This window comes from Mustela nigripes, chromosome 2 (genome assembly GCF_022355385.1).
Source record: "Mustela nigripes isolate SB6536 chromosome 2, MUSNIG.SB6536, whole genome shotgun sequence".
In the NCBI taxonomy this organism is placed as follows: Eukaryota; Metazoa; Chordata; class Mammalia; order Carnivora; family Mustelidae; genus Mustela; species Mustela nigripes.
The window spans coordinates 161,075,926-161,102,413 of NC_081558.1; the positions used below are offsets into that span (position 1 = coordinate 161,075,926).

The following is a 26,488-nucleotide window of genomic DNA, read 5'->3' on the forward strand; positions in this document are numbered from 1 at the left end:
CCAGTGTGTCATGTTAGACTCATCTCTCACCAGGTCTCCACACACAAGCCGACATCTGCTGATGTACAGTGTACCCGGACGGGCAGACCTCCTCCTGGACTTAATTTTCCATAAAATATTCTCTCACTCTAACCCAGTCTACGAATTCTCCCCCAGCATTTATAACCCGTATTGGGCAAACTGCTTACCCCATGTCTGTCTCCTCCTTTTCTTCTGCCTCATTGTGATTTGACTTCTATTTCCCCCCAACCTGAGAGCCCAGGGTCTACTGGCTCTACTTCTCCTTCAGCTATAAGCAAGGGTGTTATGTGCACGCTCATCTGCGGAATTCTTAATTATAACTACTTGAAGGCTGTTAGGATCACGGTGGAGGCACATTTTCTGTCTATACATGCAGATCATGTGCACAGCCCAAAATGGACATGGAGATATTAACATGATATTTTTCTAATATACTTTTTGAATATCAACAAATGCTTTTCTTTTCTCCAGTATTTCTCATTTATAGAGTGGACTCAATAAGGTTTTAGGAACTAGTAGACATCAAATGTTAGATGACTGTTTTTCGGACTCTGGGTAGGGAATTTTGTTGTCATCTCAGGGACAATCCATACAGAGCAGCAAGTTCGGCCACACAACTCCTCTTTCATCTTCTACACTCAGTAGATTGCTAGCACCCCTAATTTTAGCCCTACAAGGGTGAAGGCTTTTCCTCCAATTTTTGGAAACTTATTTTTCTACAATCATTTCATTTTCACAATTACTACTCTTTCTCTTCCTTACAGAGTCAACAGGCATTGCAAATGTTTCCTTTTCCCCTTTTTAGGTGTACAAGCCATGGATAATATGTGAAAAAGCACTTTGTATTCTGAAGCAGTGATTCTCAACCTTGAGTGCACATCCAAATCCTCTAGGGGAGTTTTGTGGGTTTTGTTTTGTTTTTTTTTTTTAAGATTTTATTTATTTATTCATGAGAGATACACAGAGGGAGAAAGAGAATGGGGGGTGCAGAGGGAGAAGCAGACTCCCCACTGAGCAGAGAGCCCAATGCAGGACTCGATCCCAGGACCCTGGGATCATGACCTGAGCCGAAGGCAGTTGTTTAGCCGTCTGAGCCACTCAGGTGCCCTCGGGAGCTTTTAAAAACACCAATGCCCCTGACCCCACCCAGACCCACAGAGTCAGAATCTCTCTGGGGTGGGAGTTGAAACTGGAAGACTTGAAAAGCTTCCAGGTGATTCTGCTGGGCACTCAGGCTTGACACCTGCTGCCATACATAGAAGAGCATCCTTTCCTAACAAGCTCTCTGACTTCTGGGATCTCCTATTCTGATGGGTCTTCTAGTACTTTCAGATCTTCAAATAATAATTTGGTGGACTGCATTTCCCATATCCTCAGCCTTCTTTTCATTCCAGAAATTCATGCTTCCTATCTTTTGACCAACAAAATAACCATTGCTTGTTTGTGAAGAGGAAAAATATCAGGAGGACTTACTTTCTTTATCATGCTTTCTAGTAAGTGATTAAATAAGGTTATTTAAGGTTAATAAGGGCCCTTGAGATACGGGCTGGGTTACAGAGTTCAGAATGAAGTCATTGTGGCAGCAAAACCACGAGGAAAGAGATTTGAATGGGAAGAAGACAATAAGCTGTGTGCTCAATGTTTTTTCTCCTACATACCATTAGATTCCAAGATTAAGAGGCCAGGTACAGGAAAATGAGCTGGCCTTCTGACGACCAGGGACAACCAGTTTGCTCTTTATCTGGAACACCAGTTGCTACTTTTCTTCCTGAGGTTTGTTACGTGGGAACTAGGAGATCTCAAGTGAATGCACAGCAGTTTTTAGTCACAGCATTTTCATTACCCATGTCTTGTAATTTAGGGAAGTAGCCATTTTTTTTTCTGAACTCACTTAATTAAAAAGGATTTAAAGCAAGCTTCTTGGGAACATGGTCTCTAAATAAAACAGGAAATCAAACCACACACCCTGCAATGAACATTTCATTAGAGCCATGTCATCTGAAATGACATGGTGACACACTTACAGCCAGGAAGGGAAGACAGAGACAAGAGTTAAGGGAATAATAGGAGAAAGAGAAACTCCTTATCACATTTCTGGGTGGCACTGGGCAAGTGGGGATAGTGACCCCATGTCAAAGAACTTCTGACCTCACATACTTAAGAAAATTTCTTTTCTCCACCACCTGCCTTTGGCGAGCCCTTCTAATTTTGAAGCCCATCATCCCCCTCCAAGCTTATTCACTGAAACCCACACCCCCACCCCATGTTCACTCACACAGCATTAATGTCTCCTGTGCCCCTAGGCTATGCATTCTCAGTGGGGTGGCACCGCCCCAGGGGACAGAAATCTGTTCTTGAGGGATGAAAAAATTCCTTCTCTTTTTATGTATAAAGCACAGATGTATATATACACAGTACTTAAACAGATATACAGTATTTCTGTGGCATTAATATATCATTGTTTGTGGAGGGAGAGAAAGTAGTAAACGGGACAGAACTGGCTAAAAAGACTCCATAGTGATAAAAAACAAAATGCTGAGAAATAGCACTCTAGACTGAACTCTCCAGTAATCAAAGGGACATCTGACTCGTCTGGGCTGGACCTCTGGCCCTAAACCTTTTATATATTTATTTTTTTCATTTGTTTCAAGTTTTTATTTAAATTTTAGTTAACATATAGCCTAATGTTAATTTCAGGTATAAAATATAGTGATTCAACACGTACATATAATGCCCAGTGCTCATCACAAGGCCCTCCTTAATCTCCATCACCCATTTAACCCAACCCCTCACCTACCTGCCCCTTTTTTGATCCATAATCAGCATGTCTCTCAATGCCTCCAGCAATTGCTTCCCACTGGACACCCATCCGTAAGTTGCCTCAGTACTGGAAGGTTCTCTTCCCTGCTGCCAGAACGCCAATGAGTTGGGAACCGATTCAATTCCCTCTTTTCCACTTATCTTTTAAGGATTTTATTTATTTATTTGAGAGAGGGAGAGAGAAAGTGAGCATAAGAGTGCAAGAGCAGGGGGAGGGAGAAGCAGACTCTCCAGCTGAGCAGGGAGCCTGACAAGAGTCTCCATCCCAGGACCTGCAGATCATAACCTGAGCCAAAGGCAGATGTTTAACAGACTGAGCCATCCAGGTGCCCCTCTAGTTATCTTTCAAATATTCCCACTAGGCATCTCCAGGTCCAACAAGTCATTTCTCTGCCTCCTTAGCTGCAAAGGACCCAGATTTGACGTTTCTTTTTTTTTTTTCTTTTAAGATTTTATTTATTTATTTGACACAGAGAGAGAGAGAGAGAGAAATCACAAGTAGGCAGAGAGGCAGGCAGAGAGAGTGGGGGAGAGCAGGCTCCCTGCTGAGCAGAGAGCCCGACATGGGGCTCGAGCCCATGACCTGAGCCGAAGGCATAGGCTTTAACCCACTGAGCCACCCAGGTGCCCCAAGACTTGACGTTTCTAAGATGTCAATGTAGCAAGAAGAATGTTGAGTCCTGAGACCTAACTTAATGAATTAGCGGAGTGCTGAATGAGCTAATGGAGAGTTCCCATGGTGGGTACGAGCATGGAGTCTGGTGCCAGGCTGCTTAAGTTCATAATCCTGGCACTACTGTTTACTAGCTATGTAACTGAAATGTTGTGTCTCAGTTTCCTCATTTGTAAAATGGGGATAACAACTGTACTAACATTAATTGTTTGTGGTTAAGGTGAAATGATTAACTCCCCGGTAAGCACTTGGAAGAGTCCCTGGCCCACAGAATGAGTTCAAACACATCATCACTATTGTTATTTCACTCTCAAGGAATTTTTGTGTCATCTTCCACTTGGATGATGATATCTGGTTTTTATTTTTTTATTTATTTTTTTTTAAAGATTTATTTATTTATTTATTTGACAGAGAGAGAGAGATCACAAGTTAGGCAGAGAGAGAGGAGGAAGCAGGCTCCCTGCTGAGCAGAGAGCCTGATGTGGGACTCGATCCCAGGACTCTGAGATCATGACCTGAGCTGAAGGCAGCGGCTTAACCCACTGAGCCACCCAGGCATCCCGATATCTGGTTTTTAAACAATGTTGTCAAACCTCATTAAAGATTTATATTCAGAGATCTGCTGTGGCAGTTAAATGGGAAAAATGAAATTAGCATTTGACTGGTTTATTTTAGGTTACCAACATCAAAGCCAACATCAAAAAGAGCAAGTTCAGATCACAGTATTTACAGTTTAAGTGTAAACTGACACTAAACATAAAATAATAAATTATCTCCACTTAGCAACTGAGGAATGTCAATAACTCAGGAATAAATAAACATACTGACTACACAATTTCAAAGTAGGAGAGAGAAAGTTCCATGGATATTCTTGAACTTTCTGTTTTTAACATCATAGAATTACATATCCTCAAGAGAGTTTTATACAAGAACAGTTATAGAAAAACAAATCCAACCTCTTTCTAAAAACATGTTAGGACATTTTGGGAGAGCAAAAGCCTATAATCCATTATTTGAAATGGCAAAAAAACAGCAATGTTTTTTTCCCGTCAGTGTTCACAAGTATCACTAAAACACTCAAACACGAAGAAATCATCCAAGAAAAGGACCTTTCCATAATATAAGGTATTTTAAATACCAAATACCAGTATCAACAACACCTTCAGAAGTTCTTCTGCATCTTCTTACATATTTGAAAATATTAGTGCATAGCTCCTAAGGACATGAGCACAGCCAACTTGATGTTAGTCTTACACGCTTTATCACTTTCTATTTTTCTTTGCATGGGTTTTTCAGGTCTCTTGGGTTCACCTATGTTATTCACAGGCTTTTCACTGTTTGAGAAGACATTTTCATTCACTAACATGGGAATTTGAGAGCCCTTGAGCTAAGGATACAAAATATTCTCCATCTTCTCACCCGGATATACCTGCAACTTAAAGGTGCTTACTAGCCCACATGGCTGAATTCACTATGATGAGATATTTGACTAGTGAATTTCAGGTAAAACAAATTTATAAGTTGTTATGGCAAATGTTTATATAGCGAGCTTTCATAGTAGAGTTATTTTAGGGGTGTTTGAGACTAATGTCTCTTACCAAAACATTTTGTGCATGTTTGTGTGTATGTGTTGACACTAAAACTGGCCCATCTGAGATGAAATTCAGAGAAAATTCTTTTTTCAGGGAGGAAAAACTGCCATGCTTCATTTACTTGGAAAAGCGTGTTTAAAAGAATTGAAAAAAAAAGCCACCATTTTACAGGAAGTATGTTTACTAATATCAACAGAGAGCTTTAAATAGATATAATAATTATTCTGCAAAATTTAAAGACAACTATTTATTTTGAACTCATTTTGTAAGGAGCCATCTAAACTCCATGTAAACTCAAGATTTTTATTAGGACTTAATCATATTATTTCCATCAACCCCTAAGATAGTCTGGTCCACTCAAAGCTTGCTCTTAAAACATGTACTGAACGTGTGCATTGGATATTAGGAATCGTCAGAGGGTTCAACTCTGGGTCACATGATTGTAACTAACATATTCTTTCCCTGATTATTAGCCTACACCCTGTCAAATGAGGCCAGATTATTCAGGCAGCTTGCAAGAAAACAGATGCAGCTGTCTTGCCAGTTACCCACTGGAGCTATGTGGCATAAAATGGCCTTGAATGTCAAATTTATTTTTCCAAATAAATTTTCCAAATTTCCAAATGTAAAATACAGACACTTAAAAAATGTTCCAGGCAAGTTAAGAAGATCTTAGTTGCAATGAAGATACTTCCCCATCTAAAAACAACAACAAAAAGATATTAAAGGTACCCAAACACAAAAGACCACAACCCTGCTTATACTCTATCTTAATAGAGCTAGGTCACTCATATGTCTGGAAGATTTCTGGGCAGGTATATAGGCTAAGCTAGATCCAAAAATGGTCAGTGCAAACAGTAGAAGAGAGGCAGTATCATACTTTATAAAGAGAAAAGGTCTTAAGAGTTTAAGCCAAAGAAAGAGACTGATTTTCTTGCATCCCCTAAGGAGGAAAAGAAGAGAAAACAGATCCCAAATGGAACTGGGACTAGCAGCCCAGCTGAATCATACTTCCTCATGATAACTGACCGTCCATCTTTGGGTTTCAGAGACAACAGCCTGGTGACTTCTTAGCCATTTTAAAGGGTTGAATTTTTCTGAGAAAATAAGAGGCTTTTATGCCTCGATTTACCTGGAGCCCAGACAACTTTACCTTCATAGAATTTCTCTTAAATATATCTTCAGACAATATTTCTTAGAAAATGAGCTAAAAATGAGGTTTAGAGCCTCAAACACATTATCTCACTGTTTATATTTTAGTGGATCTGTGATTTTTAAGAAATTCAGAACATTTTCAAATGTACTAAATTGAAGGAACTCAAAAGCATTCCCACTCAAGATCATTTGATAAAAGACTCGGTACTTTTCTAAGGTTTGGGGAGATGACTGCTTAATTTTAGAAATGACTAAAAGCCTGCATCTTGGTATGCCTATGGAACTTATCAGCAAGGCCAAGTTTAGGAAGAAGAGGTCTTTAGGAACTACTCACTCCCTTAGCACCAGTGTCTGCTCTCAGACTCAGAATGACAAAGAATATGAGGGACACCTCTGGCCCATCAGAGATCATTGGCTCAAGTGGACTCCAGATCCCCTACTGTTCAGTTCTTACTTCTGTGGAGGCCACTTCCTCCCCCTCTCTGGCATCTTCCTGACTCATGACAGTGAACTCTGCCAGGACTGTGGGCCTCCAGGGAGAGCCATGTGGAAGGGCACAACGGCAGAGCAGGAGCTGAAGGGACCCGTCCACAAGGGACAGTGGATAAACTCCATATTTGGTGCCAGCTGACACAGGTTTTCACCAGTGATTTCTTACAAAATAGGCAAGATGCTAAAAAAAAAAAAAAAAAAGGCTCTTTTTAATGCATACAGAACCTCTTTATCTTGAATATGAACATGTGATAAGAAAAAAAGTCCTTTTTAATACATGCTCTCTTCTAAGCAGAGTGAATCCTGGTAACTGTGGTATCTTTTGTTTGCTAAGCACAGCTGAAATATTCATCTTTGGCATTAATGGCTTTGGACACGCTTGAAGCAGTATTAAGCGGGGGTGGGGTGTGCAGGCCTGGAGACAGAAGCGGGAGCGGGTGAAGTGCTCTGCGGAGGAAACGGAGAGAGGGGGTGCCGACAGGAAGGCTGGGAAGCAGAAGGGGAAAGAAAGAGGGCATCACAGGGGCTGCAGGGCTGAGGAGAGAGACCCAGGTGAGGGAACGAACCATCTGTGGGGTTTTCAAAGGTGTGGTCCAGTCTCATTTCTACGTCTCTTTCTAAATCACAAATCAGTATGGTTCAAGTGACAATGAAAAGGTGCCACACCATAAACCTGTCTGAAGCAAAGCGTGTCCCCATCCAGCCCTCAGGAGCCCTGTCACAGCAGGGCTCCTTGCCTCCCCTCTTGATGCTGCCTGGACCAGAGTCAGCGGGCGGAGGCTGCGGAGTGGGGCGGGGCTACATAAGGGGAAGAAGATGGAAAAGTAGGAGGAGAGGCTTCTTCCTGAGAGGGGCTTCAAAAAGATCCCTTTATGGAGGCACCTGAGTGGTGCAGGTGGTTAAGCGCCGTCTGGGTTCTGGCTGGGGTTGTGACCTTCGGGTTGTGACCTCCAGGTTGTGATCTCAGGGTCCTGAGATCGAGGCTGAGTGCAGCATCTGCTGAAGTTTCCCGCCCCCTCTGCCCCCTCTCCACTATGCGCATGCACTCTCTCACTCTCTCCCTCTAAAATAAATAAATAAATAAATGACTCTTAAAAAAAGAGATACCTTTATGAAAAGTCTTTTTCTCAGTATGCTGGAATTAAAACACTACCACAGGGCTAGCAATATTAAGCATCCATAAGCAAGACATATAGATTTTCGGGCCCCTCTAAGGAGGAAGGCAACGTATAAAGAAACAAAAAGCACAATCCAGAAAATGAGACAAACACTGGGAATAGAGAGTTTCCTAAACGCTGCCAGAGGAAACTAAAGCAGCCGCACCACATATTGTTCAGTTAATCCACACCAACGGGACACTTCCAAGTATGAGGCAGGGGCCATCCTTCCACAAGCTGACTAAAGACTTAGGACACTGCCCAGAATAGCACTGCCAGGGTGCAGAGAGCCGCGTTCTGCGGCGCATGCGTCATGGCCGCGGGGGTGGCTGAGGGGGCTGCTTCCCTGCGGAGCAGGTGCTGTGGGGCCGCTGGAGCACACACTTCCCTTCTGCGGGTCCACCGCCACAGGTGAGCTGGTTGAACTTTCCATAAATAATAAATACCTTGGCTTCATATGCCGTGTTGGCCTTATTTAAAGGCAACAGACTCTCTGAAAGGATGAGCGACCCCAGGGCCGAGGCTTGCAAGCTCTGAGCAGCCTCTTATCTGTTTCTTGCAGGCGGATAATGATCTATGCAAAGGTCCCAGTGATAATGGTATCTAGGATAAGTATTTTAAGAGTCTGGCCTAATCTTTCTTCTCCTTCCCTCCACCCCTCCTCCACCAAGTAAGCCCGAAAAGAGGGAGGCACAGGTGATGACTTCACTCACCTCGCCACCTTCCAGGCTCACACACTATTGAACTGTTTCTCTCACTTCTCCAATAAGCTAGCGGAAGACAGAGTCACCGACTCTGCATTTCCACTAACATTTAAAAAAGGTCAAGGTTCCTTGTATTGTACATAATGATACCTCGCTCCGCGTGTCTGAAAAGGATGGCTGTGAGAATTACTGGGGGGAGCAGGGCAAACAGACTTGATTTACTGCAGTTCTGCTCAACACTTAATGCTGAGATGGCTTGTTCCATCAAATGAAGAGTTGAGGCAAATGAAAATCAGACGATGAATTCACCCAGCTACCGTTTTTCACCTCTGCTCTTATTGATTTTAATATGGTTACCCTTCAATAAATAAAGACTTCTAAGAGAACTGGATCAATAACATAAATAGGATCTGGTTTTCAAACTTTTTTTTCAGAGTAGAGATTTTTTTTTTCTTTCACTGCTGGACCCTGGGTGCCAGGGACCAGGTTACCTCTGAAAGAAATTCCACCTACCAGAAAGCCATTTGGCCTAGCGCCACTGAAAATTCCCCATCTGAACGAAGAATTTATTTTGGAAGAATAGTATAATCAATACATATTTCTTTAAAAATGATCTCTCCTTTCCCTCTGTCCTGCCCCCCCCCCCCCCACCAGCTCATGGGAACCTTTTTATCCAAGAGGTAAAAGCAACCCAAAGACATTCTGTTGACCTCCCGGCATTTGCATTCCATTCCTTCACCATGAACTCAACTGTGATCCCTGGTGAGGGCTCATGTCTGAAAAGAACAAGAGGTTCAATTTACTGAGTGTTTATTATGTACCTAGTGTCCAGCTGGGCACTTTGCCTATATGATCTCATTGGGTCTCTGCCATGATCCCGTAGCACAGTGATTACGCAGCAGGTAATCACTAAAGGATCTGTAAAATCCTTTTACAGACGAGGAACTGGGGGCACAGACTGGTTTTGCAACCAGTTCAGGGTACGAAGATCTCAAGTGGCCTGGGACAAAGTCCAGATCTGTCAGATTGGAATCTACATGAAGCCTCTCTAGGGATTCGGTTGTTTCTCTACCCTTAATGATGAAACAAGTCAGATGCATTGTATATTTGCTTCCTAAGACATTGTGTTCACAGGGTTTGTTCTTAGAGCTAACTATGTGCCTTCATTCCAATGCAGGAACTTGATGGAGAGATTCAAGTAATTTTATATTTTGTAAAGACATGAAAAATTTCTATGTAGGGACACACGAGGGCACTCTAACCTTCTCTCAGTTGAGGAAACATTTTCTTTATAGTTCCTCAGTTCAGAGCCTTGAATCCCAGGGCCAGCTCTGCTCTGATAACTCGTGGGAACTTAGATTGTAACTTCACAGTGGAGGGTGGTTGTTCCATCTGCAGATTTAGGAAGGTGGGTGACATTAATGAGCCTTAGGATCTCTGCTACCTTAGGAATCGGATGATTCCAACTTATTAACACCTCATGAAAGGAATTTATGACCCTATTTTAAGAAGGATTATTCATCATTGTAAAGAAATGATAAAGGTGTCTTTCATATTTACTATACTTAAGCAGAAAATGTGCTTATAAATTTAACTCATCATATTTGCAAAAAGCTAATCAGTCTAAAGCCCAGTCTTTCACTTATCTTCGGGTCATCTGAGAATTTTGTGAAGTTGCTGGAGAAATTCCTGCCCTTCACAAAGGTTCAGGTTCTCATTTTCTTGAGGGCCACCTTATGGTTGGCTAGGGATAGGTCTGTACGTTGACTGAACACACTAGCCCATAGCTCACTTCTTGTTCAGTGTTTATGTGGCAGCTCCTTCACACCAAAGGCTGGTGTTTGATTGGGTTCTCTGACATCTTTATGAAATTTATTGGGGGGACTTTGAAAAAAAACACACAGTTGTAGTCACCTTGCTCGGTTGAAATTTTTCACAGGGCAGGATTATTTTAAGATTCATGTGATAAACTGCAGAATGGTCGAGATCCAGGGAAGCTCTTCAGCTTGGTCCTGTCAAGAACAAGGGTTTTTTCCTCTTTTCTGTAAATGAAGGACGAAGCCGGTTACCTCCCCCCCCCCCCCCAGAGGAAAGGGAAAGGGAAAAAGGAGGAGGGCAAAGCCAACAAGTAGCAGTCTAAATTACACAAAATGATAGGTTTAAAGAGAATTTGTACATTACTCACAGCAGGGAAAGTGAACGAAAACACACCCACTCTGAAAAACGAGTGTCCTGACAAGCTTACACCTGCTAAAAGCTTCTGCTGATCTTTTGGTATCAAGGCAGAAAGAGCTTTTCTCTGCTGGAACCTCACGGGGTGATCACTACACAGACCACTTAAACCACTGGGCTGCTTCTGTTTGAGTCAATAAAAAGCCTCCTAGATGTTTGGTCTTGAAAAAAAAAAATGGGACTTGTTCAGCCGGAACAGGTTAGCGGGCAGTGTTTCAAACACAACTATCCTCATGGGTGCTGAGGCATTACAGTTCTGGCATGGAAGCAAATGCCTCAGATGAAAAGAAAAGTACTCTTTATTACAACCAACAAAAGGAACTGAAGTCACAGCCCAACACTGGTCAATTTCCAACTCTACAGATGTCTTTTATTCAAGTGCACTTAAATGAATTTGGCAAGATCTAGTTTTTACAATCTTGTATTGTTACCGGGATTTTAGTTGCAATTTGCTTATTAACTTCTCTGTATTTCAGTTTCTTCATTTTTAAATGGAGTTAATAGTACTTCTGTCATTGGGTTGTACAGTTTAACCAGGCAGGTTGACATAAATCAAGTAGAACAATATCAGCCCCCTACTGAATGCTTTATAAGTGTTATATAAGTAAGCTCTTCTATTATTATGATTATTTTTATTTTATAAAACCTTGGGACACCTTAAGAGAGCTCCGCAATGCAATTATAAGGTTTTGTCTTACTTTAGGCATTGTTATTTTCTCTATGTCCTACTTTCTCCTTAAATTAACTAGAAGTATCTGCTCTTCATACTTAAATTCTCTGTAGATATTTCAAGATTCCACATTTTCTCTTTGGATCCCTCCCTTTTTTTGCACAAGATACCTATTCTGAACCAGACACTGACTATACAGAGGGCCCCAAACAGCGCTGTGTGCAGTGGGAAGACAGGTAAAGCGTTCCAGTGGCACATAATATGTCCCAGAATGGAAACATGCACAGACATGGTACTGGGCTGTTTCTTACAGGATAAGTAGTCTTGGACCAAGTGAAGTGGGGGTTATTGGAAGGGAGGCTGTGCCAGTAGAGGAAAGAGCATGTGCAAAGACTGGAGTCATAAAGAGAGACAGGAGATTTTCTTTCAGGTTTTCTTTGGTTCCCAGATTGTCACTGGCTCCCTATCGTCTACAAGATAAAGCAGGAACTGCTTCACACCACCTTGAAAACCTCTCTCATCTGCCCTACGTCTGTCTGCCCAGTCCTTTCCACTGCTTTCTCCTGTCACCTGTACAGGGAGTCACAACAACCCCTGCTTTCCCATCTCCAATTTCATCCATTTGGTTCCCTGTGTCTGGAATGCACCTCCTATCCATATCAAAATCCTATCCGTCCTCAGACCAGCTCCCAGGTGTCTTCCCAGGCAGCTGCTCCTTGACCTGCAACTGCAAGTAATCACTCCCTTTCCCAGGTTCCTAGCACAGTATGCTTGGTTCTAAAACTGTGGCATTCACTGCCTTCTGCTTTTATTGGCTTTATTTGAACCTTAGTATCTCCTACAAGATTACAAACTATATCTCATTAAATTTTTAAAGTATCTAGTATCTAGTATGGTGCTAGATAAATATTTGGCCATCAAAAAGGACTGTTAATAGTCATAGCTATATATCCAAAATCTATGCTTTTTTTTTTTTAAGATTTTATTTACTTATTTATTTGTCAGAGAGAGAGAGAGAGAGAGAACGTACAAGCAGGCAGAGGCGGAGAGAGCAGGCTTCTTGTGGAACAAGGAGCCCGATGTGGGACTCAATCCCAGGACCCTGGGATCATGGCCTGAGCTGAAGGCTGCGGCTTAACCAACTGAGCCACCCAGGCGTCCTATTCTCTGCTTGTTCTGTGCTAAGCAATATTTTAAGCACATTGCATGTTTTATTTCATTCAATTCTTTTTTTTTTTTTTAAGATTTTATTTATTTATTTCACAGAGAGAGATCACAAGTAGGCAGAGAGGCAATCAGAGAGAGAGGGGAGGAAGCAGGCTCCCTGCCAAGCAGAGAGCCCGATGCAGGGCTCGATCCCAGGACCCTGAGATCATGACCTGAGCCGAAGGCAGAGGCTTAACCCACTGAGCCACCCAGGTGCCCCTATTTCATTCAATTCTTAAACAACTTTGCTGTATGGTAAAGAATTTAACCCTGCCCAAGGAGAGGGCTGGTCCTCTTCCTTGCCATGGGAAGCAATCTCTCAAACCCCTGCAATAGCTTGTCTGATAAGAGCATCTTTATTTACCTGAGGACTTTGGGGCCATGTCAAAAAGTCTGAGGATGATGGCATTGAATCATGTGGATAGATGCTTGACCTTGGAGGGGCTGGATACTGAGATCAGCCATGTGGAGCCTCAGTGATGACTCTGGATACCAAGGCTCAGAGAGCTTCCCCGGTTAGCAGGACTCCGTGCATACTGCCGCCCATTAATCCTGAGAAAGCAGCACTGTCCACTGACCAGGAGACAGGACGTTTGGAACCCCCCTGGACTCTGCCTTGTGTACCTCTATACCTGGTCAATTTTAACCTGTAGCCTTTAGCTGTAATAAACAGGAACTGGGAGTATAACAGCTTTCAGTGAGTCCTGTCAGTCCTTCCAGCATATTATTTAGTGAAACTAAGGGTGATCTTGAGGACCCCCAAACCATCAATGGTATCAGAGTGAGGGCAGATTTACAGACTGTGTTTCCTCTAACCTTGTGCTTATGAAGCAGGTGTTGTGATTACTTCCATTTTACAGAGGAGAAGCCTCAGGGACAGAGAGGTTAAACTTTTTATTCAAGGTCATGTAACTAGTAATTAGGATTTGATCCTAGGTATCCTAAAACAGAACTGAACTACTTCTCTATACTGTTTCTCATGTGTATAAAAATTAAAAATAGAGATAAGGTAAAACGTATTAAGAACAGACATAAAAATGAACATGAGTCTTTAAATGATGGACATGTTTAGGATAGTTTTTGTAGAAAACATCTTGTGTTATAGATCAGGTATTTCATCTCTATTAATATTACAATAAATGGGATTTGAACAGACTGTCATTCTGCATTCTAAAATAGGTCTGTGGCCTGAGCTGAGAACATACTCATTTGCCAAGTTACATATAAGAGGTGGGCCTTATCGTTATTGAATATAGCAACAGATTTGCTTGAAAGAAGATGGAAACAGAAAACCCTCACAGTCCTTGGGAACAAACTCATTGGCCCTTGCCTTTTTGTTTTCATTACCTATAAGTGATCAGATCACGAATCATCTGTCTGTGAGCTCACCTGACTCCACCAAGTAGATTTAAGTACTTCTCACTTTGTGCATCCACGGCCTCTTGAACTTGATGAACCTGGGACACCTTGTGGTCATTATCTCTGTATCTGTCATGGACACCTGACCGTGATTATCCCTACAATGCTTAAGTTTCTGGCATACAGTAGGCACTGAATACATGCATCTAGGATAAAGGTAAGCATGACTGCTTGAATAAACAGATGTGTAGAGAGTTGCCTAGGGCAGGTAAGCCAAGGTCCTCTGATCCCTTCCCAAACTTCTGTTTGGTCCATTCACCTTCATGAAACAGGCAGAGTTCACTGCCTGCACCTCCTCACCCCCAGCAACTGTATACGCCCAGTTCCCATTTCCTCCATCTGTCCTTTTAGCTTGAGTTATTTGTGTCAACGAAGAGGAATATGTCAGGAAACACACAGGACAAAAATAAGCCAGAAAGGATGACGAAAGGAGCAGCTATATTAAACAACACATCAAACAATTTAAAAGGAAAAGTCCTAAAGAGTAGATTTCCTGCAACTTATGCCTGTGTAAATTATTTCCTGATAACATCTCCTTGGGGTCTCCCATTTCACACACCTGAATGGGGTCCTTGGGAAAAATACAGCATTTGTAGGGAATGTGACTCCAAATGCTGACAAATGCAGAAAGGCTGAGGCATCTTAGGATCTACAGAATCTAGCTGACATGAGTCCAAGGCTCGAGTTCTGGGGACCATTTAGCAGATTCTCAAACCAAAGAATAACAACTTCAAACCCTGTCAGCCCAAAGGGATAAACTTCATCTATGTGACTGGATTATTTTCCATAGGGCGTGGGGGAGAATATTAATAACAACTGTCTAACTGCCCACAACATCTGAGAAGGCCATGTGGTCCATTTAATTTTTAATCAAGTGCCCACTGAATTTGGGATTATTCACAATGCAACAAAGCAGTGGGGTTAGGCAGAACACTGGAAAGCAGAGGATGCTGATCAACTTTTTATGTGCTGAGTAGCCAACGGGCATCCCACCATCTGAGGACTGAAGACATTAGCCTGGGAATCCAGAGGGCTACTGCTGGTCTACCCCCCAAATGGCTGGATGAGCTGGACAGTTGGAGTAAATCAGACCTTCTCATGGTACTTTTGAGACCTGCAACTTTGTCAAATGAAGTATTTATATGTAAAACAAATACAAGCAGAGCTTCTCTGACCGGACAGTCCCCACTGCTGACCTTGAGAAGGGAGTCCTGGGGGGCACCAAGCGTCACCTGGACTCTTGCTGGACACCATGAAAATCCCACTGCCCCAGATATTTTCTGAATTGGCCCCAACATCCTAGGATTTATGTGAGTCAGAGGGGTTTCAATTATATGTATGGGAGGCATTTTAAAGTCCTCTACAGATAGATGGGCATCTATTTTCTTCTGAAACACCTTCTCTTCCTCAAAGGTCTGGTGGACTCGGACCCCCATCCCAGAGTAAGAGATTGTATAATATAGTTAATTCATTAATAAGAAATTCTTTCCCTGTTTTGCTAATTAATCACTCTGTGTTGCTTCTGATAAGCCTTCTCAGTTCCAAAATAATCACGTTCTCTTTAACAACTTTTCAATTTCCAACACAAAAATAAGAATAATTCAAAGACGTAGGGGAAAAAAGGAAAATGTTTAGGGTAGAAGGAAAAGTTATATTAAATTAAATATTTTACTAAAAAATTACTCTGCTTTTATTAAGCTTTTGGTATAACCCAGGATGTGAATGCGTGAAATAAATTGTATTTGATGGCATGGTAAAATTACTAAACGTTTCCATTTCACAGCTGGTTTGTGCTATAGTACACAGAGCTAACCTTAACTCTCACCTCCAAGCTGCCAATATGGTTGAAGCAATCATTAAAACAAGACATGAGAGAATTCAGGCAGAATAAGCAAACACTCGATGAGCTACTGAGGGTCATGTATCTGGGACTAGAAGTTTTGGATAAGCTCCTGAACAAAGTAAAATTTTAGTAGAAACCTAAATAAATAAATAAAATAAAGACACCTAATTCAAACTCAAATCTTCCTATATTGGATATAATAGTAGCTGTGGGTGAGGATCTGGTGTTGGGTAAATTGGGAAAAGTAAGACTGAACTCTGACATGTTTTCCACTGAGTGCTGTCCATGCCCTTCTCCCAATTCTGGTAAGTCCCACAGGTCCCTCAAACTCAACGTGCCCCAAACTCAGCACATCTGCTTCCCTCTGCCACCCCTAACCTCCTTTTTCTCCTGTATCCCTTTTTTTCAGCTTCCAATGTAATTGCCAAGTCCTACTGATACTTTCTGCGCTATGTCTCCTGTGTCTTCCCTTTTCCTGCTTCCATACTGACACTCTCCTTCTCAGGTAAGCATCCCCTTCCACGTGGATTGCCTCATCAACAACCCAGCTGGTTAGGAGGGGTCCAATACTCCCAAATCCAATATACGTACGTTGTGGACTGTAGCCAGAGCCATCTTTTCAAAACGCAGGGCTGACCTTCTCATTCACCTCCTTAACATCCTTCCCGCCATCACTGAGGTAAAGCGAAATGACTTTAACATGGCTTATTAGACCTTCCTGTATCTTGCCACCTTACTCCTCGCCCCCCACTCCTGAAAACCTATAGTACAACTACCATGAATGATTTTGGTTTGTTAAGTGGGCCATTTTCTCTCTTTGAGGTCTGTCTTCACCCATGTTATTTCCTCTTCTAGGGAACTCTGATCCTCTTAGCTAATTCCTACGCATCCTTCCAGTTGCAGTCTATTTATCACTTCCTCCAAGAGGCTTCCCTGGACTTCCATGCCATGTGCTTATTCTAGCAGTAACTTCTACCTCCCCATTCTATAGTATATTATGTTACAACTACCTGGGGTTTTGTTGTTGTTTTGTTTTTTAAAGAGCAATTACTCATCATGTACAATATAACTACTTGATTAAATGCCCATTTCTCCAGGGTGCCTCAGTCGGTTAAGCATCTGCCTTCAGCTCAGTCATGATCTTTAGGTCCTGGAATTGAGTCCCATATAGGGATCCCTACCTCTCCCTCTGCCCCTGCCCCCACTTTTGTGCATCTGCATGTACACTCTCTCTCCCAAATAAATAAAATCTTTAAAAAAAAAAAAAAGGTCTATTTCTCCAACTAGATTGTAAGCTCATTGAAAAAAGGAACTATGTGTAATGATCATCACTGTGTCTAGGAGAGGGCCTGGCATATAGGAGGAAATCAATACATATGTATTAAATAGAAATGAAAGAAGGGGTAAGTTTCTCATATTACCCCTCAGCATTTCTAATACTTGAGGTACCATTTTGTTTCTCTTCATCCTTATGCAGTTATCTGGGAACTTTTCCCCCACTCCTGACCCAGTATTTCAATGGCTGCTTTTTGTCCTGGGATAGTGTTTAAAGTTCAATCTTCGCACGGCACGTAAGACTCATTAGCCCACTCTCCCAGTCTCATCTCTGTTTAAATGAAGTCTATGTTCTGACCACACCGGACTGCTTCGGTTTCTGCAAGGTCACCCTAATCTCTCATTCCTCGGTACCTCTACATTGTGACAAACTTCCCTCTACCTGCAACACCTGGCTATTTACTATTTGCTCTTTATGATTCAACCCAAGGCTCATCTCCTCTTAAAACCCCAATCTAGCAGGCTTCCTGCCTCCTCTCAGTAATGGGATTGGAAGTTGGCTTTCTGAGTCTTATAGTCCCATACACATTCATCTCCAGGGTATTTGAATTTTAGCTTTCTTCTCTTACAAGATCATAATTCTCGAAAAGCAGGGAGAAGAATCTTCTCTTCATGTTTGCCTCATCTAACACAGTACCTGGCACAAAAGGCACACAACAAATATCCTTTGAACATCTGATTTCCCTTTAAATGAATACATTTTTGAAATCTAGGCAATGAAAACCAAAAGAAGCAAAGGGGATAAACGGATACCTGTAATTTTTTTCTGCCAAACTGCCACCATGTGCTCATAGAATTCTTGCAGATATCCATTTGGGCACCTCCTGCCATGACAATGACCTGAGCTCAAAGCTCAGGAAGGAGGATATTTTTTCACCTGGTTTCAATTATACTTTATAAGAATATTGCCTTCTGCATATAGCCTTCAAATCACACATGTTCATAAAATATTCAGCTCAGTCTGACAGCACCTAGGAGCGGTTCAGTTCTACCATCACTTCAGACCACTGAGCGCTCCAACATATTAGTATTACAGGGCACAAATGCTTCTGGTTCTTCCCTTATTTTGACATCGTCAGGTCCATACAGAGGAGAAAAAAGAGCAACAGAATATTCTCTGGAAAAAAAAGAATACCTTACAGCCAACAGTTCTAGAATAATTGGAAATTTAAAAAAAAAAAAAAACCCACCTGTTATTCTCTTAGAAAATTCCAGCTTCTATGTAGACCATGAAGCAAGGAAGACCGCCAACACTTCAGAGCACAACCTACACATCCCCTGAGAGCAATGCCAGCATCTCTGGCCAAACCCATGTTACCCTGAAGCTACTAGAGACCTATTAATGCAATCCTCCCAGGTACCGTTTGGTCCTTATGGGCACTCAGCAATATAATCCAAATTCCCGGAGCTGTGAGAAGGGAAGGGCCCTGGCTCCACCAGGCATGAAACAACTCAAACAAGCACCATCACAGTGCTCCTCTACTGTCAGTTTGGTTCTTGATGGATGTTCAGATCCTTTCACACACACAAACACACCCACCTACTACAAGGTCTATAAATAACCCCTCCTCTGCAGGCCTGGTTTGAAACTCTAAATAGGGTTACTCAGCATTTGTAAAGAGGTTCAAGCTTTTCCCAAAGGCTAAGCCTTTCACTAACAGTAACTTTCTAGCTGCCTGTACATAGAAGCTTTTGGGGGTGGGAGGTGGGGGTAGATAGGAGCCAACCAGTCCCCTGGAGGAGTTGGGGGGAGGCGGGGAGGGGGGTTAGTTAGCTCAAATCATGTGACAGAAGCCAACTGTCAGCTTTGGAAGCCCGGTTGAAACAGTAGCGTGCAGGTGAAGGCGCAGTCTCCTAGGATTTGAGTTGGCAGTGAGCATGGATTCCAAGATTTTTATCACAGGAAAACAGCAACAGGCATGAAAATTTGGGCTCTCCTGAGGACATAGCTCAGTGTGTGCACTAGGAAATGGGTAGTAGGTGTGTGTTAGTGTGTGTGTAGGGGGTGATGTGTGTGTTTGGGGGAACTGTGAGGCTTTCAGAGTTTGGGATGGGGGCTATAGTAAGTAGCTCAAGAGGATTTTCTGGCTCTCTTGATCAGCTGCCCTCATACTGCACTTACGTCTCCCTTGGTACTCACATCCTGGGCAACCCTCCATGTATCCATCCCTTAATTCTAAGCCCCTTTGAGGGGATGACCATTCACGTTATCCTGATCTGATCGGACAGAACACTGAGCCACATGGCTTACTGGAAGGTCAGCTCCTTAACTACACTGTACATTGCCTGAAGGGAGGGACTGATCTTACACTTCTTTTGGTTGTCTATTCCAGGTGCAGGTTTTTAATAAATCCACCATAATTAATTTTAATGACATATCGCGTTGTGACAGAAACTATTCTAAGCATGGTACCAATGCATTAGTTTATTTAATTGTCACACTAACTAAATGATGTAGTGCCATTATTATCTCTGTTTTACAGAGAAGGACACTGTAGCACAGAGAGTGAGTAACCTGCCAGGTTACAGAGTCATGAGGGACAGAGTTGAAGTTCAAATCCAGACTGAGTGGCTCTAACATTAATGGTCTAAGCCAATCCATGGTTCGTTCTGCTTCTTAAAGACACAAGTGACTCCTGAATTCCCTGTGGCTTTTTGTGTGATTGGGGTAGGGAAATCTAAGGAAGTGAGGAGCCTCCTTAGAAGAAAGACCTACTAATAAAAACACCAAAGTCATAGACTCTTGACCATGACCACCCCATGACCACCCGGGGGGGGAGGCATCAAAAAAGTATTCCCACTTAAGAATCCATTTTGGTTCCATATAATTGTTTTTCTTGATTGGGTCAGCCCTGGTAGACTCAGTTTGGTCCTTGTTTTTCCACAGCCTCAAATCCTGTAGGCTGTAGGGTTTCTTTCTAGGTCCAACTCATGGCTCATGCTATCCTCAAAGCAGAGCCAAGCTAGAATTCTTGTTCCACAATGTATGTTATGCCCTTTTGGGTCCCCAAATCTCTCTGGGATGCACCAGACCTAATCCAACTTCCAAAAGCAGAATTTGAGCAATGATCCTTCCATCCTGCCCCTGTAGTAATCTCGATGTCTGCGGGACGCATGTGTGCCAAGTGAGAAGAGCGACAGAACTCATCAAGTGGTCAGAGGTGGAACTGCATGGAGCAGGGATAGAATTCTAGAAAGGTAAAAAGGAAGGGGATGATCCTCAGGAAGATGAGAACAGAGAAGGGTCTGGGAATTGGAGAGCAGTGAGCAGCATCTGAGCAAGGGTTGACACTGGAAAGGGAGAGGCCAGGTCAGTGGAAGGAAGCCGAAGAGGGGAACAAGAAATGAGAGCAGGCTGAGGCTGAGGCCAGGCAGGAAATATGAGAAGCTCACATTTGACAAGGGAAGAGAGAAGGCAGAAAGGATGCAAGGTGAAAGCATTGTTCCTAGGACACAAGTTATACCAGAATTCCTCTTCTGACTCTCCTGCCCATTTTGTTCTGCCTCAGAATTTTCACTTCCAATGGGGCTCAGTAATGAGCTTTATCTAAAGTTACGGGAATACTATGCAGAAGTCACAAAAGCTGGTTGGAAAATGTTCAGGGGGCTTCATATGGCTTTTTTGTCAGGAAAACCTAACCAATCCATTCAGTTTAGCTCTGACCACAATCAAACACGATGGTGGCTGCAAGCTGCAAGTGAGCCACGTCCAGCACCCTTACTCTCCTGGTCTCTTGTATTCAATCATCCACTTGACACCAATGACCAAGCGGTCATCCTGTACTAGGACCTAGCATTATAAAGAGAAATGAGACACACTCTCTGTGTACAAGTTGTTCATAGATGATGTGGATGACAGGTAGCCAAAAATAACAATGTGTTCAGAAATACTGTGATAAACATATTAACAAAGCATTACTGAGAGGCAGGAGAGAAAGTCCTCTACTTCCCATCTACCTCCATCCCAGAGCTTAATTGGTCCATTTCAGGAAAGTCCCCTTCTAACCCAGACTGCCTACCTAATCACATCCCTTGAAATTTTGACCATTCTTCAAATCTTGGGTCAAGCCATTTTTTCAACGAAGTAGTTCCTAATATGAGAAGTAGCAACTAATGGGAATTAGTCTTTCCAGTTTGTGTGCTTCCATCACACCTTCTTTAATCTCTGCTTTAATATTTGCCCCAATTATTTTTAACTATATATGGTAATTTGTATATATATAACTAAATTGTAAGCCCTTTTATACTCGGGTTGATACCTGATTCATCTTTGGGTCTCTCCCAAGCCTGAGCATGGAGGTTTCTTAATATGTACTCAGGGTCAATTTATTTAAACCAGTTATTCTACAGTCCCTTTTAGGATGCTAAAGTGAGAGGACCCTGCTTCATTCTGGCAATTGCGAGTAGTTATTTGCACATGCCAAAAATAACTTCTTGTTTTAAAGAGGCATAAAAAGGCTTTTAGACCTAAAATGTCTTATTCCTCCCATCTCTTTTCATGTTTGAACAAAGAATGGGCATTTATAGTTTATTTGATTTAGTTAATCAAAGATTTTTTAATTTGGAAAAGACTCTATATTTCATTTAATCCAGCTTAATTACAAATGAAGAAACTAAGTCCTGAGAAATTCAGATGCTTCCTCAATATCAGACAGCCAGAACCAACAATACCAAATCTTAAGATCAAGGCTCTCTGCAATAGACTAAACAGTTTACCTTCAATAAAAAGGGAAAAACATGATTTTTAAAAAAACTCAAAAAAAAGTCAAGAAAAGAAATACACAAAAATATAGAAAAAGAATTCATTGAAAATATACATGTTATAGAAAACATTTTTTCATCAGTCCATTTGTCCATAAAGAATATCATGCTTTCACTAATGTCAGTGAAAATGTTTGTAGAGTTTAAAACTTTAATTTAAAAATCTGACTTTTGCAACTTCCAGATCCTTTACCCTTGGGGTCTCCAATCACTCTAAATGGTTGGCAATGAGATTTGTTCTGAAGTTCTTCTCCAGAATATTTCAATATGTTTGGGTGACACTGGCCATTAACAGGTGTTCTTAGCAGTTGTATAAGTAAAATAATACACCAAGGCTTTGTTGAGAGGTACACGCACACCTGTTCTCTCCCATCACGCCTTGGGCAAATGCAGCAGATGCATTCAAATATAACCTAGTTTACTCCATCCCAGTTCTGCTATTATTGCCAGAACTCCTGCCTTTTCTCTGAGCTCTCCCTGGGGCCACCCCACCCTCATCCTGACAGATCTGACACAATCTTATAGTCACCCTGTGTCGTTGTCTGTTGGCACACAGGAGCACACACATGTGCATACACATCACACAAAATAGGTCTAAGCAATAAATCTGAATTTAAAACTTCCTGGGTTCCAATTCCAATATATCCCTGTTCCAAACAGGGATATATATGTGTATATATAAACACATGCATACACACACAGATATATACATATACATATATACACATACATATATACAACTATATATACACATACACATATATACCACATATATCATATATAATTGTAAACATATAAATATATATATTACTCAGATATATAATTTGTATACATGTATGTCTGCCTATCTATCTCTTCACAATGATATATAATCACTCAGATAAGGACCACCTAGTCTTAAACATAACTTCATTTGCCATAGAGGACAGGCTGTGAAAACTGGTTTTAATTAGAGACTACCACCCCCTCCCCTAGTACACACACACACACACACACACACACAGCTGCTCTGTGCTCCCCAAGGCCCCCTGAGGGGCACAGGGATAATGCATGGGTTTTGGAGCCAGCTAGTCAGGGACTTAATTGTTAGTTTTGTTATTTACTATTTGTGTGATCTTTAAAAAATTACTTAATCTCTTGGACAATAATTTTCTTATTTCCAAAACGAGGATGTTAGTAGCTGTCTTGGAGGTATAGATATTTGAGATATATAATGTTTGTCAGTGGGTGCTGGGGTTAGCACTTAATAAGTAAGAACTATTATGCTGAAGGGGATCGCAAAGGGGAAGAGGTGTAGGGGGAATGGGGGAGGAAGATGATGGACTCCACCTCCTGAATGCCTTCTGTATTTCAGAATTTCTCCACAAGGCTTGGCAGAACTTGAGTGCTAGCCATTGGCTAGGGGATATTAAGCTTGGGGGAGGGGAAAGGAAACTGGTGGGGGGGAAGAATGGTTGGTGGGGAGGCGTCCATAAGTGGCTAGCACTTACATGTGACTTTCCTGTGTTGAGCTCATACATATATATGCTCATGCCCCTTCCACTGCTGGGAAAAGGGCATTCACAGAAATGAATTCAGCAGGTTGAGGAGTCAAGGTCATTTTTTTTCTTTCTTTCTTCCTTTTTTTTTTTTTTCTTTTTTTTACATAGAAGGACCAGACTTCACAAAGCAGGGTGAACAAATTCCTATGTCCTCCATAGTGACTAATCACAGCATTTCCAGTTACAGCAGCAGACTCCGGCTATTTGCCCACTTCCCCTGGCAATTCTAGTAACTGTGAGATACCCTATAGATGGCAGAACAAATGCCCAGCTCCTTTCAGGAGTCGTGGTGTCAGAGCACATATCCAAGCCACTGGCAGAGCTGGGGCTGTGGTCTGATCTGTCCGTCCAAAGTACAACAGGAAGGAGGAAGTCCGGACATGCCCTGAATGACAGAGTCATTTAGGGCCTGTCTAAGATGCCATGCTGTTTGCAAACACACACTACCTGCCATACCACCTGACCAAACAATTCCACCTGAAAGCCTGAAGACAGATGACTAATGTTAAAAGAAGCCCGTGCATCATTTCAGTGATGACTCCACAGGCATCAATTAAACATGGAAAAGACCTGTTCTGAGGCATGACCATCTGGCATTTCCCAAGGAACTATAGTCAATGGCTGATAAAACACAAGTGATCATAACTATAAAGAGATTTAGCAGCCCTCTCCTTGCTCAAAAGCAGCAAGAGCCCATAAGGACAATGAACCTGGAAGACCTCCAAAAGAAGAGGCGAGTAAGAAAAGGCTGCATCTGAAGCCAGCTCTGCTCTTCCTCATGCATAGAAAGCAAAGATCTGGGTTGCATGAGGTCATGCACAAAAATCAGACTGCTCCCAGGGATGCTTGCGAGTTTGTCTGGAAGTCTAGGGCTCAACATCAATTGTTATGTCTCCAGGTGAGAGAAAACATTGGCAGTAGTCCATCCCCAGCTCCGAGGGGTGCTTTTCAAGTACAGGCGTCTGGGACTTTGCCCAGCACAGCAGTCCAAGATCACTGTAGTCCAAATGGCCCTCCCTAGAAACCATGTTCTAGCCAGCTTTTGAGTGGAAGGAAGAGGACACATTTAACAAATTTAATGAGAGTGGTTCCAAGGCATAAAACCCCTAGGATAGAAACTGTGGCTGGAGGAGAAGTGTTTTTCAATGCTCTGGTTCTAGATCAGTCAGGCAGACACCTGTATATATATATAGACAAATCTTCAAACACCACCTCATCACACCTAATGACTGCCTGTGACCTCTGATGAGCATTTGCATTCTCTATATCTGGCTTTTCCAACAGCAAAAATATGTGTCTTTATACTCAGTCCTGGTTCTGAACCTGTTATCTAATGCTAATCTTTGTTTGTTTGTTTTTCCTATATGCAAGGTTAAATTAATGAGAAAGAAAATACTTTTCAGTTTTAATTTTGATCCAGATTGAAAATCGTTAATGACCTTTTATTCATTACTCGTGAGCTCTCCTTTTTTCTTTAAGTGATTCAGGTACTCACATGGCCTGGTTCCAACATTAGGGATGTAACATTCTTAGAATGAGGCTACCAAGTAAAAACAAAACACAAACAAAAAGATGCAAATAAACAAACAAACAAAAAAAAATGGTGCTTCCATTCTCCCAAGCCCCTTTTGCCAATGATGCAGTGTACTTAAATCTGTTTACAGCAGCTGCTTCAGTGTTAAGTTTTTGGTTGGAAATAAAAACGTTTAGTAAGGTCACTGACAATTATTTTCTCAGCACAACAGAAAAGCAACCCAATCCATTAATAATAACAACCACACTAAAATGGCAGAAGCAAACACAGTGGGAACAAGTAGGAATAGAAGAGTACCTGGGATTGCCAGATTGGAAAGGGGGACGTTGTGGAGGTGAGGGGGGAGCGAGGCCATCCAGTCGGCATTGCAGACCTCCGATGATGTCTTTGTCCCGCTGGGGTTGGGGGAGCAGATGGTCCCCATCCTGAGTTTCCTCCTTACCTTCCTAACTGCTAGCATCCCTCTTTGTCAGTCAACAAACTGCCCAGGCGCAGCCCAGAGCCACTCACTCAGGGATCATCACGGCCCGGACTCTAGACATTCCAGGGCCATCTTTGTCAAGCCAGTCTTGCCAAAAGACCTTTCTGCCGGGGAGACGGGGCAAGTAGGTGGTTCCCTACCCCCCAGCCCCCGCAGTCCCCACCCTCTCCGGCCCAGCCGCTGTTCCACTCCCTTAATCTGCTCAGACCCGGCTCCGTTAAACTTCTTAGGTTCCCCCTCTGGAGCCGGGGTTAGGTAGGCCCCTAGAGAGCAATCCTACAAAAACTGAACGTCCGGCGAGCAGCCACGCCCGGAGCCACTCACACGACAGGTGCCCTTACGGCGTACGGACAAGCCGGTGGGTCTCTACACACGTGAGCGCCCGGACGCAACATCCCCAGCCGGATTTATGCCTGTCTGTGTGTCACCGGGCTGGCCCAGAAGCTGGGCCTGCCTCCTCCTCCTCCCCCCGCTTCTCAGCACACACTCCCCCTGCCCTGTGGCTTCCCGAAGGCGCTCAGAAGTGTAACCGGCGGCACCCGGACTCCGGCAGCCCCGCCCCGCACTGCCGGGCAGATTTGCCGGGCTACGCGGCCCGTGATTGGCCGCTGGCGGAGCGCGCTCCGATTGGCCGGCGTCCGTCCGGGCTGCCCCTCGGAGCGCTCCCACCCCTCCGCGGCCCAGTTCCCTCCCTCCGTTACTCCAGCCGGGCTGCAAGGCGGCGGGCGCCGCCGCGGGGACTGCGGGCGGGGGAACTTGGGGGCTAGTCCTGGGACCTCAAGAAGGGTCCTTCCTCTGGCCTTCCAGGAAGCCAGCGCTCAGATGCTGTACACGACCACAGATGATGTTTCT

The 26,488-nt window shown here is 42.9% G+C and overlaps 1 protein-coding gene across 2 annotated transcripts in view; it reads right to left on the minus strand.

The window, feature by feature from the left end:
- Positions 1 to 26,179, minus strand: part of PLCXD2 (phosphatidylinositol specific phospholipase C X domain containing 2) — a 51,957-nt gene extending 25,778 nt beyond the window's left edge. For both annotated transcript variants that reach the window (XM_059392004.1, XM_059392005.1), the window contains exon 1: positions 25,453 to 26,179. In XM_059392004.1, the coding sequence (XP_059247987.1) occupies positions 25,453 to 25,615 (163 nt within the window). In that variant the 5' untranslated portion in view covers positions 25,616 to 26,179. The remainder of the gene's footprint in view (positions 1 to 25,452) is intronic.
- Between the last annotated feature and the right edge of the window lie 309 nt (positions 26,180 to 26,488).